The following is a 17,320-nucleotide window of genomic DNA, read 5'->3' on the forward strand; positions in this document are numbered from 1 at the left end:
AGTGTTCTAATGTTCTGCAGGAAAACATAAAATTCCATTTTTTTCTCGGCCACAAGGGCCTGAGTGGCTGGACCAGGCCAAGGGGACGCCCACGCAACACGTGGCTGCGGCAGACAGAGGGTGGCACTGGACCGCGTACCTGCCTCGGGGTTTTGGGGGTGCTGCCAACCGGGATCCTGAGCTGTTTCGTCATGTGATGGGTGTGGCAGAGAAAGTCATGTATTGCACACATCATATTTTTAATAAACTGTTTGTCTGCAGATGAATAGCATGCACCTCAGAGACCCTCCGACATTTCCCCATTATAAACCCTTATAATACGTTGCATTATTTATGAGATCAGGGAGAACTTACGCCCATCGGAAGCCTGCTTGCATGTTGTGAGAGGTAAGATATTGGCCTGAACAGAATTCATTGTAGCTGAGGTGTTAATGACTTTTCTTTTTCTTTCTTTGTGTGTATTCTGAGGGTTCTTTATTGTGGTATCTCAAAGTCACCATACCTGGAATATTACTTTCTAGATTTGTCGATTACTAGCTGTCCCCTGTGGCTCCGCCCACATAGTAACAGGAAACAGGACAGTGAGGAGGGCCCCGCCCAGCTCCCCACTCCTGACGTCACGCTTACCCTAGTCCTCAGTTTAGCGTGAATATGTCGCGCCTGCAAGCAAACTCTTATTCTTAGCACAATGAGAGAAGTCACAAAATCAACCGGAATGCTCAAGAATATTACAGAAAAAAAACACCAATCTAAATCCATTAAATAGTTCTCTCGTTCGCCAGCTAAGTGGATGTAAGATACGCCCCAAGGCTGGCACGTGAGCGAGCATTTCTCTCAGATTCACGCAAGCGAACTACGATACTGAGCGCAGAGAGAGAAGTTGAAAATTCAACCGGAATCTTCAAGCAAATTATAGAAAAAATCTGATCTAAACCCGTTAAGTAGTTCTTGAGTAGTTAAGTAGCGCACAGACATACAGACAGACGGTGGATTTTATATAGAGAGAGGCTAGCTGTCCCCCACAGTTCTGCCTGCTTGGTAGTGAAACAGGACAAACTTTCAAAACCAATAAACAAACAGGTAACGCTAGGTACGCGGAGGCATGATATGCCCTAAAACGGGGTGGGCAAAGTCGTTCCTAGTGGGCCACAGTGCCTGCAGGTTTTTGCTCCAACCCAATGGCCTAATGAGGAGCTCTTATTGCTCAAGTAACACTTCTGTTTTATTTTAGTGGTCTCACTGTTAAGATTTTGAACCCTTATCGCTTATTTTAGTCTTAAACAGCTGCATTCTCGATTGCTCCTTATTAGCTCTAGGATGCAAATGACAAGAGAAACCAGCAGTTCTCCATTTCACTTGTCTCCATTTACACCCGCGTGTATTTATTGTGCACTATTTGGTTTAATTAAATACTTGGAAGGAAAGGGAACAGAAAAAAGTGAAGGACTGAGAATTACTCCTCCGGTTTTAGACTTCAAATCATTTTTATTATGGCCTTAGAAAGGAAAAAAAGATCAAGGATATAAGAAGGACCTGACATGATAGCACTAACAAGACATAAACTTGAATTACTGGCAAGGATTGTTTTCTAATTAAGCAACTTGGCTGGATCAAAAACCTGTAGCCACTGCGGCCCTCCGGGACTGACTTAGCCCACCCCAGCTCTAAAACATGCCCGGCTCCCCACTCCTGATGTCACGCTTCCCCCTCCCCTCGTCCTGCAGCCTCTGTCTCGGATTAGTGTCAATATATCGCCCATGCAAGTGAACTATGATTCTTAGCGAGATGAGAGAAGTCGCAAAATCAACCAGAATGTTCAAGCAAATTGTAGAAAAATGCCTGATCTAAATCCGTTAAGTACAGGGTGGTCCAGATCTAATTATGCAGATCCAGATCGTTTGGATGACTTTGATTTATGTGGGGAAGATTCCAGTTCGGCGCAAAAATGATTCTTCATGGTCTGAGATTTTTCAGGCGATTTTATATGTAATAAACTTAATAAGTTATAGCGTAATGAAAATTGCATAATTAGATCTGGACCACCCTATAGTTCTCTCGTGAAAAGTGTACTGATGTACAGACAGACAGAAAGATGTTGGATTTTATATATATATATAGATTTTATCTATCACTGGCAAAAAAACTTCACGAAGTCATCCCCCTATTTAGAACATAATGGTGAAAATCTGGGCTTGTAGGATTCTCATTGTTGAGGACCCGAGTGGCTGGTCCAGGCCAAGGGGACGCCCACGTAACACCTGGCTGTGGCAGATAGAGGGTCATTCCAAAGGGTGGGACTGGACCGCAATTTAATGCATTCGGCATGTGGTGGGGGCAGCAACACGTTGTACCAATGCCTGCTCCCCAACCTAACCTGAGCTGAGCTGACTGCTACAAAGTCCATAGGCTAAGTAACACATAAACACAAATCCATTTTTTGGGTGGAGTATTCCTTTTAAGTGCGCATGTTGTGTGTGTGTGTGTGTGTGTGTGTGTGTGTGTGTGTGTGTGTGTGTGTGTGTGTGTGTGTGTGTGTGTGAGAGTGTGTGTGTGTTAAGCTTAGGGAGCGACAGCACAGCAAGCCAATGACAAACTTGATAAGTTCCACTCATCCCATAACAAAACACTGCTAGGACTGGTGGATGTTGAAGGGCCATCAAGCATACAACCATATTATTATTATTATTTTGAATTTGGAGCGGTCATTAACAAAATCAAGAAAAATCAATTAATAATTCAAATTCTGACTGATTTTATAATACCAAACTTTAGTAGGGAGCAATTTGTTGTTTCTTATATTGAAGCAGAAAATTAGTGAAGTGAAGTAAAGCTTCACTTGGGTAGTTGCAGCAGCTCAGTTTCAACTGAAATATCGCTGCCACCTGACAGAATCTTAGATGTCCCCGATTGTTTCCTGGTGCCAGCCCCTCCATAGTAACCACAGTAGGCATTTTCTTTACCTGGATTACAAATATATTCACCGGCCACTTTATTAGGTACACCTCGCTTGTGCCCGGCTGGACCCCCTTTTGCCTTCAGAACTGCTGTAATTCTTCATGACGCAGACTCAACAAGGTGCTCAGGGATTTGGCTCCATATTGACATGATAGTATCATATAGGTGTTGCAGATTTGTCAGCTACACATTCATGATGCGAATGTCCTGTTCCAGTAAATCCCAAAGGTGCTCTGTTGGATTGAGATCTGGAGAGTGTGGAGGTCATTCCAGTCCAGTGAACTTATTGTCATGTTCAAGAAACCAGTCTGAGTTGATCTGAGCTTTGTGACATGGCTGGAAGAAGCCATCAAAAGATGGCGGTCATAAAGGGATGGACGTGATCAGCAACAATACTCAGGTAGGCTGTGGCATTTAAATGATGCTCAATTGGCACAAAAGGGGCCTGATGTGTGCCAAGAAAATATCCCCACACCATCACCAGCCTGAACCGTTGAAACAAGGCAGGATGGATCCCTGCTTTCATGTTTTTGATGCCAAATTCTGACCCTACCATCGAAATGTCGCAGCAGGAATCGAGACTCATCTGACCGGGCATTTTTCAAATCTTCTGTTGTCCCATTTTGGTGAGCCCACGGGAATTGTCGCCTCAGTTGCCTGTTCTTAGCTGACAGGAGTGGCATCCAGTGTGGTGGTCTACTGCTGTAGACCACCTGATTCAAGGTTTGACGTGTTGCGTGTTCAGAGATGCTCGTCTGCACACCTCAGTGTAACGAGTGCTTATTTGAGGTTCTGTTGCCTGACGTCCACGTGGCCATCATCATCAAGTTCTTCCATGTGAAGCCTCAAAACCATGAGGACTGATTGAGGACATTGACGTCAGGTAGAATGTCTAGAGGGGGCTGGGAGGTTTCGTGGCCTCGGAACCCCTGCAGATGTTTTTTTTTTTTTTCCATCCGTCTGGAGTTTTTTATTTGTTTTTTCTGTCCTCCCTGGCCATTGGACCTTTCTTTTATCCTATGTTAATTAGTGTTCCCTAATTTTAATTATTTATTTTGTCTTTTGCGGTGGGCTGGTGCCCTGCCTGGGGTTGTTTCCTGCCTTGCACCCTGTGTTGGCTGGGATTGGCTCCAGCAGACCCCCGTGACCCTGTAGTTAGGATATAGTGGGTTGGATAATGGATGGATTTTGTCTTTTTTTTCTTTCGTCATCATCATATAAAGCACTTTGAGCTCCATTGTTTTTATGAAAATGTGCTATAGAAATAAATGTTGTTGTTGTTCCATCAGCTGAGACCAGTCTGGCCATTCGCCTCTGACCTCTGAACTGCTGCTCACTGGATATTTTCCCTTTTTTGGCCCATTCTCTGTAAACCCTACAGATGATTGGGTGTGAAAATCCCAGTTTCTGAAATACTCAGAGCAGCCCGTCTGGCACCACCAACCATGCCACGTTCAAAATGACTCCAATCCCTCGGTTTGAACTCCAGCAGGACATCTTGACAACGTCTACATGCCAAATGCATTGAGCTGCTGCCGTGTTATCAGCTGATTACCTAGCAGTTGAACAGGCGTGCCTAATAAAGTGGCCGGTGAGTGTAGTTGCCCTTTACCATTTAAGGCCCACGATTTCCAGCTGTAAACCAGTTTCCTCCCCAGGCAGGGGCAGGATGAATCCATCCATACCTTGAACTGTCGTCGTAGGTTGACCATTTCGTATAAACGCTGCTCCTCCAGACCACGCCGCCGACACCACTTACGAGATGCGCTGCCCCTCTCAGATTTGATCTGAAGATGGAGGAAAAGAAGAAGTTATCCACCAGTTTACACCGTATATACGAGCTGTGACAATTTAATCCCTGGATCGGCCGCGTACAGGGTGGACCAGATCTAATTATGCAATTTTCATTACGCTATAACTTATTAAGTTTATTAGATCGAGAATTCACAAAAAATTATTTTTGTTGCCGATAGATGGCAGCGCCTGCCCTGCATTCCAAAATGGCGGGGAGACGGTTGTCAGTCGAACAGCAATTCTTTTGTCTTGTATTGTTTTCCTGCATTGCATTAAAAGTTGCATAGTTAGATATGGGCCACCCTATAATGTCACCAGTGTGATTAAGGGGACAAGGGGACAAGTCCGTCACAAATTCATTGACTGGCAACCGGCAACCAGACTTAGAAATTTAGAAGTGCTGAATAGGTTATGGGATTCTGTTTAAAGGACTGTGGCCTGACAAGTGGACCATCCATCTCAGACAGCGATGCAGTCAGAGGTCGTGATTTCCTGGCTAAGAAATCGGTAACCGAAATTGGATCATCCACCCTTATTCACCTGAATGAGCTCCTTGTGATTTCTGACGCTTCCCAAAATAAAAACTACCACGAAAGGACAAAAATTTGGAGACATTTCTGACATCCAGCGTAACGTGACAAAGAAACTCAGGGGTATTCAGGCTTACAGCAACGGCAACGTCACCTAACTAAACGCTTAGCTGCAAAAAGATGGTACTGTGAAGGTGACAGTGGCCGCTACGGCACAGATACGCATGCATGCATTCTTTCTGCAGGCTCATTCTGGGAATTAAACTGGCACACCTCATATTCCCAATTAAACATTTGCCTACCGTTTTGCAGTCTTTATTTTTACAGAACACAACACAAAACATCACAGGAACAAAAAATTACATTCTCAAAACTGCTGGCAAAGACACCAGAGGTGGGCTGGTATTCCAGCCAGGATGGCGTAAGGGTTCATACCCAGCCAGGAGGCCAGTTTAACAAGGAGGACAGGGGGAGACTGACTAACTGCACGGCATATTTGCTCCCCCGATACAATAGGTGGCAGTCTTTCTGGTCTACGGTGCCTGCATGGATATCCACAGGGCAGACTTGTAAGATGGTCCTGTTGTGGTCCATTGGGCCTCACTTTAAAGAACTTCTGTCTGATGCTGAAGAGCTTCCTGGATGGGATGTGGTGGCACCAGAAATACTCCTGGGTTCGCCATAAAAGAAGCCGAGTTTCAGAGTCAGGAGGAGAGTGGAAGAGACTATGTTGGGTATGTGGAAGGAGATAAGAAGATTCTGGATTACACTATTGTGGTAAGGATTTGCAGGTACTGTAAAATACAAAAGTATCTTCTGTTTGAACCCAGGACTGTGTTGTGTTGTTGTGTTTGTGGCACTGATGCGCCTCCTGCTGGTCACACTGCATAATCCAGTTCAGGGTCGTGGGGCTGCAACACCTATACTGGCACCACAGGGCTGTTCTGGCTCAGCAGATGTCAATGAAAAACTTTAATCAAAGGGGTCAGGAGATGAAGCGAAGTCAAAAATACATGTGGGGTCTGTGCCAGAAAGTCAAAACACCCTTTTAACAAGCTAGGAACTGCATTGTACAGTCCAAAAATCACACAAAGAATGCCTTGGGGGGCTTTAACTCTTTGAGGGCTGAATATTTTTTCCAAAAAGGCATTGTATGGCTTTACATAGAAATCAACATAAAACGTCTGTAGCTACCAGTTTGCCAAGAATTTGCGGCAGGCAAGCTGCCAGGCTGTGTTCACGTGGCTGCATGGGGCAGCAGCAGCGGTCACGGTCACAGTGGATTGCAATCTGGCTTCTACCTTTCATCATTGTTAAGTGGCAGTCCTCCCAGATGAACAGTGCCATAGGCTGTATCAGGTACATGAACCTGTTCAGCACCATGATTAGCTGAGGACCACTCAGCTGAATCTGCAAAACCTCATATTCGTTTTCGATCGCTTGTATCAAAATCAGAGTCCGACAAGTCTTAGTCCAATTCAGAGAGAACAGGCAAAACATCGTCCATGGAGTATTTTGCTTTATGCATTCACTTTGATCTCTCACCAGATGTCCGTGCCATTTTTGCCATTGTCGGCGCCTTGCTACTCACAGCAGCGCGGGAAATCCCGGTCAAAACCAATGAAGCAAACTTACCGTCTACCAAAGAGAGTTTAACTAAAACGTAACGGTTGGTTTTGTTACCGATTATCATAAGCTCCTCCTTTTGACAAAAGTCGACATCAGCCCTGAAAGAGTTAATAGGCCGTGCTTTTGACAGCCACCCTCAAGTCTTGACTCTCAAAGACGACAAGAAAAATGACAGAATTCATTCAGACCCCCTGATAGATGGGTTGGGCATGGAATGGGCATCAAAAAGTGGGGCAAATACAACACACAAACCAGAACACCGGTAATCCTCTTCACAGCCAGTCTATCATGGCCACCTCAGAAATACAATACAACAGTACAAACGACTGTGTTTTTATCCAGCGCTCCTCACAATAAACAAGAATGAAAAAAAAAAATCATTAGCCGGCAAAGAATTCAGAAAACCGATATGTGAATTCACGTCGAGAGTCACACTCCCAACGTTCAGCTCGATCCAAATTTAAACAAGAAAGAAACACACATGATGACCGCTCTCTGATGCCATCACGTATTGCACATTTCCAGGGAATCCTGGGAAAATTACCCAGGCAAGTCAGAAAAAGTTGTAAGAAAAGTCTGTAAGAATCCAAAAATGGCGTCACGAGAAGACAAGGAAAATAGATTCCTTGACTTTTCAAAAATTTCAGTTTAGATGCAGTTAAGTCTTAAAATAACTTAAAATAACAGGCAACACAGGGCACAAGGCAGGAAACAAACCCCGGGCAGGGTGCCAGCCCAACACAGGGCACACCCACACCCACAAGGGACAATTTAGGACCAGCAATGCGCCTAACCTTCATGTCTTTGGACTGTAGCAGGAAACCCACGCAGACACGGGGAGAACATACAAACTCCATGCAGGGTGGACCTGGGAAGTGAACCCGGATCTCCTAACTGCGAGGCAGCAGCACTACCCACTGCGCCACCGTGCCGCCCAAAACAATAGAACAGTGCAATAGAACTATTTATAATAATATACAGTATAATATATTTGAAAAAAACAAAACCTCACCTGAACCCAAGCATTGAAGGCATTCAGCAGGGTGAAGGGATCTCCCTGGGTGCTCTCCAGAGGCTTGCGGGCCGTGGAGCAGTCGGGATTATTCTGAGCACTTCTCAGGAAAGGCGACTGGACACTCAGAGCCGCAGCTATGGTAAGCACCGGCTCCACCAGCCTGAAGAGGCAGCCTAGGACAAGCATTTTACCTGTTGAGAAAAATAAAACAAAAAACAACAAACACTTTAAATGTATTAGCATATTTGAAATCAGAAAATGAACACTCAATGAGACATTCAAATATTATTGCTGAGCTCAGGTTTGTAGGATTCCAAGTTCTTAGGGTGTGGGGAGAAAGAAGCAGCATCCAAAGACACATTTCTGTATCTATATCAACAGTCAAGTACGTACACCCCATGAGAATTGTTGACTACTTTGACATACAGTGGGCATAGAAAAGAATGCCCCCCTTTGAAATATTCCCTTTTTTTTTTTTGCTTTACAGCCTTAAATGAAAACACATAATCCAATGTAGTCTCTAACATCCAAGTGAAAGATATCAGAGCTACAGTTCAGAAGAATTTCTAAAAATTAAAAACAAGAAATCGTGAGATGAATAAAGGACCCCCCCAGCCGTAAACTCACTCAGGTGGCAGTGCCCACCATTTCCAATCGCTTCCTTCCACCTGTGCTCAGTTGTAATGAGTGTGATTAGTGAAGCTCTTCCTGGTCCATTCATTCCCTAACTTGGTAGAGCAACTGACAGAAAACAACTGACTGTGGGTGGCAGGCCACTTTCAAAAGATCTCAGGGATAGAGTTGTGGACAGACATAAGGCAGGAGATGGAGACCAACAACATCTCAAAGGCTTTATCAATCCCAAGGAGCTCAGTAAAGTCCATCATAAAGAAGTGGCAAGTGTTTGGTATGACTAGGACCCTCCAAACTGGATGGAAGAGCAAGGAGGAACCTGGTAGGAGAGGCTACCGAGAGGCCAATGGCCATTTTGAAGGAGTGACAGGATGTTATGGCAAAGGGTGGTCATTGTGTGCAGGTGACAACAATTTCACAAGCGCTCCACAACTGTGGCTTGTTTGGCATTAAGGCTCGTTTGAGCTTTTCCAGAATGCACCTTGAAGATTCTGATGCCAAGTGGAAAAGGTCTTATGGTCAGATGAGCCCAAAATCAAACTATTTGGCCTCAACACCAAACGGTCCACCAATGCAGCTCACCATCCACAACACACCATACCTACAGTAAAGCATGGAGGGGACAGCATCCTGTTGTGGGGGGCCTGGGGCTCTCGTTAGGGTAGAAGGAAAAATGGATGGGGCAAAATACCCGTCAAATTCTGGAGGAAAACCTGCTACCCTCTGCCAGAAAGTTGAAGATGGGCAGAATGTTCACCTTTCAACACGACGACGACCCGAAGCACACAGCAAAATTGACCACAAAGCGGCTGAGGGAGAAGAAAGTGAATGTCCTGGTGTGGCCAGTCAGAGAACCAGACCTAAATCACAGTGAAAATCTGTGGAAAGATCTGAAGATAGCAGACCAGCAAAGCTCACCAGCCAATGTGACCGAACTTGAACAATTAAACTGTAAAGAAGAGTGGGCACTCAATCAAGATGTGCCAAGCTGAAAGAGAAGAATCAACAGACTCAAGGCTGACATTAAAGCAAAAGGGGGGTCAACAAAATGACATCGACATTGGGGGGCCGATCCTTTATTAATCTCAGTAGGTCTTGTTTTTTTATTTTTCATAATTCTTATGAACTATAGCTGTGATATCTTTTACTTGGACGTTTTAGGTTGTACTGAGTAAGTAAAGCTGGGCAGAAATATATTTTGTGTGTGTTTTCATTTAAGGTTGTAAAGCAAAAAACGGGGGATTCTTTTATAGCTGGATTATGTGAATTTCCCCTTGGGATCAATAAAGTCAGTCAGTCTCTCTGTCTCTCTGTCTCTCTCTCATCTCCATGCAAACAAAGCCTACAGCTAAATGTGACATACTTGAATACAAACACAAAGAAATTGTACTGATGAAAAAGTAAGTCCACCCTTGGTCACAGAAGCTTGCATTGTCCCCTGTTGCTTAACAGTCCCTAACGTTGACTTAGTGAGATTTTGGAATAGGCCCCCATGTAAAATTCCTTCAATTACAAGGTGTTTGTTTTCTTGTATGTCCTACCTATTTCAAGTCCCCCCCCCAATTGTTTTTAATAGGCCAGTTAATATCCCTCCATTTTGTTCTTTTTGTGTCATTCCTTGTTGGATTTGCTAGTGTGCTTTGGATCATTGTCATGCTGAAAATCCCATTTCTGATTTCACATCAACGTTAATTCTGAAACTAGAAGCTGTAGGCATCAGAGGTGACCTACAGCACTGGATCTCTGGTGGGTCAACCGGCAGGAGACAAAGAGTACAGAGAAGAGGAGAGCGCTCCACATGGAGAAACGTCTTTCAGGGGTCTGTCCTTGGACTGATATGTATTAGTGACACTGATTCTGATATAGTTAGAAAGCTTGTGAAATTCACAGAAGGTACTAGAGTTGGAGAGAGAGCTGACAACACAATTGAGAAAGACCTGGACCACTTAAGGGATTTAGATCGGGCTGCCCTTTGTCACCGATTCTGTTCATAACTTTTATGGATAGAATTTCTAGGCGCAGCCAGGGTGTTGAAGGGGTCCGGTTTGGTGGACTCAGGATTGGGTCACTGCTTTTTGCAGATGATGTTGTCCTGTTTGATTCATCAGGCCGTGATCTTCAGCTCTCTCTGGATCGGTTCGCAGCTGAGTGTAAAGCGGCTGGGATGAGAATCAGTACCTCCAAATCCGAGAGCATGGTCCTCAGCCAGAAAAGGGTGGAGTGCCCTCTCAGGGTTGGGGAGAGATCCTGCCCCAAGTAGAGGAGTGTAAGTATCTCGGGGTTTTGTTCACGAGTGAGGGAAGAATGGAGCGTGAGATCGACAGGCGGATCGGTGCGGCATCCGCAGTGATGCGGGCTCTGCATCGGTCTGTCGTGGTGAAAAAGGAGCTGAGCCGTAAGGCAAAGCTCTCAATTTACCAGTCGATCTACGCTCCTACCCTCACCTATGGTCATGAGCTATGGGTAGTGACCAAAAGAACGAGATTGCGAATACAAGCGGCTGAAATGAGTTTCCTCCACAGGGTGTCTGGGCTTTCCCTTAAAGATACGGTGAGGAGCTCAGTCATCCGGGAGGGGCTCAGAGTAGAGCCGCTGCTCCTCCACATCGAGAGGAGTCAGATGAGGTGGCTCGGGCATCTGATCAGGATACCTCCTGGACGCCTCCCTGGTGAGGTGTTCCGGGCACGTCCAACCGGGAGGAGGCCCCGGGGAAGACCCAGGACACGCTGGATGGACTATGTCTCTCGGCTGGCCTGGGAACGCCTTGGGATTCTCCCGGAAGAGCTGGAAGAAGTGGCCGGGAGAGGGAAGTCTGGGCCTCTCTGCTTAAGCTGCTGCCCCCGCGACCCGACCTCGGATAAGTGGAAGAGGATGGATAGATCGTGTTTTTTCTAGAATTTGCTCGAATGTTCAGGTTGATTTTGCGACTTCTCTCATCACGCTAAGTATCATAGTTTGCTTGCGGTACTGATTTATCTGTGCAAATCCAAGAGACACGCCACCAGCCTCGGGGAGTTCCTTACCTCTGCTTGGCTAGCGAATGATAGAACTACTTAACGGATTTAGATCAGGTTTTTTTCTAGAATTTGCTTGAACATTCCGGTTGATTTTGCAACCTCTCATGCTAAGAATCATAGTTTGCTTGCAGGAGTGGTATATTCATGCTAATCTGAGACAGAGGCTGCAGGCCCATTAGCATGATGTCAGGTTGGGGTAGCCGGGCGGGCCCTTTCTCACTCACACGCCAGTCTCTGCTCGAATCGGTTTGCCTCTTTTTATTTCAAAACATACCAATATACATTATTAAATCATTTTTTAAGAAATTACACTGAACCATAACCTCGTTTTTTTGGAATTCAAAACATCCACGTCTCCAAAGGGCGACCTAACAAAAGACCTAAAGTGGGAGGTGGCATGGCTCTACTTTCAATTTTATTACTGGGCAGCAAATATCCAAGCTATAAAAACCTGGACACGGACACAAGTAGATGAACATACACAGGCTAGGTCCACAATAGAAATAAATTCCTGCAGTACTTCTTTATATTCCTTGCTTTGTGCCCCAATAAATACAAGATATCGCCGATATACTAACTACCCAATTGTGCTTCACTCACTCAAAATATGAAACCAATGTAGGAAGCATTTTAAGACAGAGAAGCTATTATTTGGGGCACCTCAGCACGAGAACCACCTTTCTCCACCGTCTCAAATATATGCAGATTTTAATGTCTGGAAAACATTTGGGATTAAATCACTTAGAGATTTGCACATAGACAACGTCTTCACATCCTACGGACAATCACACTGCAAATTTAACTTTCCAGCAACACATTTCTTCCACTACCTTTAAATTAGAAACTTTGTTAAACAGAACCTGTCCCACTTTCCTCACCTCTCACCTACCTCGATGCCGGATCCAAGAGGATGATGGGAAAAGGATCTCTCGCTCAACATCTCAGAAACGGAGTGGAAGGCAGCAATGCAGAGACTTCACTCGAGCTCCATATGCGCAAAGCATACAATTATTCAACTCAAAATTATATATCGAGCACATCTGTCTCGCTTAAAATTGTCCAAAATGTTTCCAGGGCGAGATCCAACCTGCAAACACTGCAATCGAGCACCAGCCTTACTAGGTCACATGTTTTAGGCCTGCACCAAATTAACATCATTCTGGACCAAAATCTTTAAATGCCAATCAGTCAGCCTTGGTGTCACAATCCCTCCTAACCCACTAACGGCTGTGTTTGGTGGGCTCACAGAGGGGCTTAAAGTGGAGAAGGACAAACAGACTGGAATGGCCTTCACTACACTATTAGCACATAGGCTTATCTTGCTCAACTGGAAGAATCCTAACTCTTCTATTCTAAGTCAGTGGGTAATGAGAGTAGATTCATACCTGGTGGCACTGATCGTGGACTATTTTAAAGACAGACCTCAGTATGTGCGTCTCAGGAACTGCATTGACATTGTGGTCAGCAGCACAGGAGCGCCGCAGGGGACTGTACTTTCTCTGGTCCTGTTCAGCCAACATACATCGGACTTCCAATACAACTCGGAGTCCTGCCACGTGCAAAAGTTCACTGACGACACTGCTATGGTGGGCTGCATCAGGAGTGGGCAGGAGGAGGAGTATAGGAACCTAATCAAGGACTTTGTTAAATGGTGAGACTCAAACCACCTACAACTGAACACCAGCAAGACCAAGGAGCTGGTGGTGGATTTTAGGAGGACCAGGCCCCTCATGGACCCCGTGATCATCAGAGGTGACTGTGCAGAGGGTACAGACCTATAAATACCTGGGAGTGCAGCTGGATGATAAACTGGACTGGACTGCCAATACTGATGCTCTGTGTAAGAGAGGACAGAGCCAACTATACTTCCTTAGAAGGCTGGCGTCCTTCAACATCTGCAATAAGATGCTGCAGATGTTCTACCAGACAGTTGTGGCGAGCGCCCTCTTCTACGTGGTGGTGTGCTGGGGAGGCAGCATAAAGAAGAGGGACGCCTCACACCTGGAAAAACTGGTGAGGAAGGCAGGCTCTATTGTAGGCACAGATCTGGACAGTTTGACATCTGTGACAGAGCGACGGGCGCTGAGCAGACTCCTGTCAATCATGGAGAATCCAATCCACTGAACAGGATCATCTCCAGACAGAGGAGCAGCTTCAGAGACAGACTGCTGTCACCATCCTGCTCCACTGACAGACTGAGGAGACCCCACACTATGCGACTCTTCAATTCCACCTGAGGGGGTAAACGTTAATATTATAAAAATTTATTGTCTGTTATACCTGCACTGTCATCACTCTTTAATTTAATATTGTTTTTATCAGTATGCTGCTGCTGGAGTAGGTGATTTTCCCCTTGGGATTTTTAAAGTGTCTGTCTGTCTGTCTGTCTGTCTGTCTGCGGCCCCACCACCTGATCAAGGCACCTACATTGATGGATTAAAGGCCAGAAGTCCACATGACCGTCATCATCAAGTTCTTCCTTGAGAACCCTGAATACCATGAGGACTGACAGGTCATTTATGTTAGGTAGAATGCCTAGAGGGGGTTGGTTGGGTGGTCTCATGGCCTCAGACCCCCTGCAGATTTTATTTTTCTCTCCAGCCATCTGGAGTTTTTTTTTTTCTGTCCTCCCTGGCCATTGGACCTTACTTGTATTCTATGTTAATCAGTGTTCCCCAATTCTAATTTCTTATTTATTTTGTCTTTTTTCTCTTTCTTCATCTTGTAAAGCACTTTGAGCTCCATCATTTGTATGAAAATTTGCTCTAGAAATAAATGTTGTTGCTGTCGACTGCATGGGGACCTCATCCAGATCTTTAAAATCCTCAAAGGCATCGATAAAGGAGATCCAGCAACATTCTTTCAGCTTAAGGGTGAATCTCGTACTCAAGGACACACTGGAAATGAAAGGGAAGTGCATTTAGGACTTGTGGCAGGCGGGCCGGGATGCCCCTGCTGCATATGATCCAGGGGAGCAACCATGGGCAACTCAATACCTACCCTGGGGCGCTTGGCGGCAGCTTCCCTGGCCGGCGGTGATGCCTCAACCTCCTGCAGGGCTCCATGGGAGATGGAGTCCTCAACAGCCCAGTTGGGAGCTGGGATGGCCGCCAGTGGGTGCTGCATGGATTCCAACTCTTCAGCCCCACCCGGAAGTGCAATTGGAACCGGGTGGTCAAGCACCTGGAACACTTCCAGGTGGGCTATAAAAGGGGCCACCCACCACCACTCAGTGGCCAGAGTCGGGTGGAGGAGGACAAGGTTGCTTGGAAGGAGTGGTGGTGCCAAGGAGGAAGAGAAAGTGAATCCACCTCCATGGTGGATTAGTGGTGTGCTTGTGCTTGGGGGACAGATGTGGGAAGAAAATAAAAAGTATTTGTTTTATTGTACACGTGCCTCCTGTGTCCAATCTGTGTCAGGAAACACTTCTTTACACAAAGAGTTGTGGGTCTCTGGGACAAACTGCATGGAGTTGGAACAGAAACCTTCGCAACCTTAAAGAAAAATCTGTTATATATATGTTTGGTATCATTCTTTTCAGAATTTATCGAACTTTAATGTGATGTTGTTAGATTTTCAGATTCTTATTCCATTTTTAAATTATAAACTAAAAAAATCAAGAACTCAAGTCCCACGAGATGAGACTTTGTACCAAGTGATTTAACCAGGCCCGGTGCTGGAAATAAAAGACAAAGAGTAGGACAGCTGCTGGTACAGGCTTTTAAATGTTCAAAGGGCCATGCGAGATGCAGATCACGTGGCACAGCACTGATCGAGTAATGAGGAGGTAAAAAAAAAAAAAAACAAACTACTCGTTTCCCATTGTATCACCATTTAAGAGGGGGGTTTCGTAGGAGCGAGCGGTAGAGAAGCAAAGCGGCTGGCACATAAGCGCAGATGGGGGGGGACCCTCTAGTACATATACTATAAATAAGTCCAACATCTGTCTGTCTGTTTTTAATGAGAGAACTGCTTAATGGATTTAGATTGGTTTTTTCTATAGTTTGCTTGAACATTCCGGTTGATTTTGATTTTGTTTTGCCTGTGAGAGATAAAAAGACAAATCTAGAAAGTAATATCATCTTCCAGGTGTGGTTGCGTTGAGGAATAACCAAGGAAAGCTACAATAAAAAATATGCACAAAGAGAAGAGTCATTAACACCTCAGCAAGAATGAATTCTTACCTATCACAACATCAACAGGCAGCTGTGCAAGCAGGCTTCCGATGGGCGTAAGATCCCCCCGACTGTCCAGGGCTCCCTGATCTCGTAAATAATGCAGAGCATTCTCAATGCTGGCAGCCGGAGGAGGGTTTATAAAGGGAAATGTCCGAGGGTCTCCGAGGTGCATGCTTTTCATCTGCAGACAAACAAAATTTAGAAAAAATATGAGGTGTGCAATACACGACTTTCTCTGATTTTCTGGAGTAAAACGTTACACGCCGACATGCAAATGAAATGCAAACTCTTTGACTCTGTGCAGCAAAACCTACTTGAGCAATTCTACTCCTGGCACTGAGTGATGTGGATGAAGGTGCCAAGTTCTACTTGGAGTAAGTGAGTCGTTATTGACTTATCATGTCCACAGCCAGTCATCCTGACGGGCAGATTCAAGTGAAAACTCAGTCACATAAAAAGTTAAGACTAGGGATGTCATGATATTTGAATTTTTGAAAATGATACCAATACCAGTTTAACTTTAGAATACTTGATGCCATGGCAAAAACAGAAATCCCGTTTGATGGTTTTTCATTAAAGCAACTCCATTACTGATGTGACAATATTGTACTTTTTCTGCAGTAAAATATCTACAGTGGGGTGCAAAAGTTTGGGCACCCTTGTTAATAGTCAATATTTTCCTGTATAAATCGTTGGTTGTTACGATAAAAAATGTCAGTTAAATATATCATATAGGAGACACACACAGTGATATTTGAGAAGTGAAATGAAGTTTATTGGATTTACAGAAAGTGTGCAATAATTGTTCAAACAAAATCAGGCAGGTGCAGAAATTTGGGCACCACAAAAAAGAAATGAAATCAATATTTAGTAGATCCGCCTTTTGCAGAAATTCCAGCCTCTAAACGCTTCCTGTAGGTTCCAATGAGAGTCTGGATTGTGGTTGAAGGTATTTTGGACCATTCCTCTTTACAAAACATCTCGAGTTCATTCAGGTTTGATGGCTTCCGAGCATGGACAGCTCTCTTTAACTCACACCACAGATTTTCAATTCTATTCAGGTCTGGGGACTGAGATGGCCATTCCAGAACGTTGTACTTGTTCCTCTGCATGAATGCCTTAGTGGATTTTGAGCAGTGTTTCGGGTCGTTGTCTTGTTGAAAGATCCAGCCCGGCAGCTTCAGCTTTGTCACTGATTCCTGGACATTGGTCTCCAGAATCTGCTGATACTGAGTGGAATCCATGCGTCCCTCAACTTTGACAAGATTCCCAGTCCCTGCACTGGCCACACAGCCCCACAGCATGATGGAACCACCACCATATTTTACTGTAGGTAGCAGGTGTTTTCTTGGAATGCTGTGTTCTTTTTCCTCCATGCATAACGCCCTTGTTATGCCCAAATAACTCCATTTTAGTTTCATCAGTCCACAGCACCTTATTCCAAAATGAAGCTGGCTTGTCCAAATGTGCTTGAGCAGACCTCAAGCGGCTCTGTTTGTGCTTCCTCTGCATCACTCTGCATACAGCATCTCCTTGTGTAAAGTCGCGAATGGTTGAACGATGCCCAGT

The 17,320-nt window shown here is 45.0% G+C and overlaps 1 protein-coding gene across 1 annotated transcript in view; it reads right to left on the reverse strand.

The window, feature by feature from the left end:
- dhx34 (DEAH (Asp-Glu-Ala-His) box polypeptide 34) overlaps window positions 1-17,320 on the reverse strand; it is a 107,261-nt gene that overhangs the window by 24,611 nt on the left and 65,330 nt on the right. Inside the window, exons 7-9 of the mRNA XM_039768037.1 lie at window positions 15,758-15,932; window positions 7,921-8,114; window positions 4,641-4,742 (exon numbers count right to left, since the gene is read on the reverse strand). Of these exons, the coding sequence (XP_039623971.1) occupies window positions 4,641-4,742; window positions 7,921-8,114; window positions 15,758-15,932 (471 nt within the window). The remainder of the gene's footprint in view (window positions 1-4,640; window positions 4,743-7,920; window positions 8,115-15,757; window positions 15,933-17,320) is intronic.

The sequence above is a fragment of the Polypterus senegalus genome, chromosome 11 (assembly GCF_016835505.1).
Source record: "Polypterus senegalus isolate Bchr_013 chromosome 11, ASM1683550v1, whole genome shotgun sequence".
Classification (NCBI taxonomy): Eukaryota; Metazoa; Chordata; class Cladistia; order Polypteriformes; family Polypteridae; genus Polypterus; species Polypterus senegalus.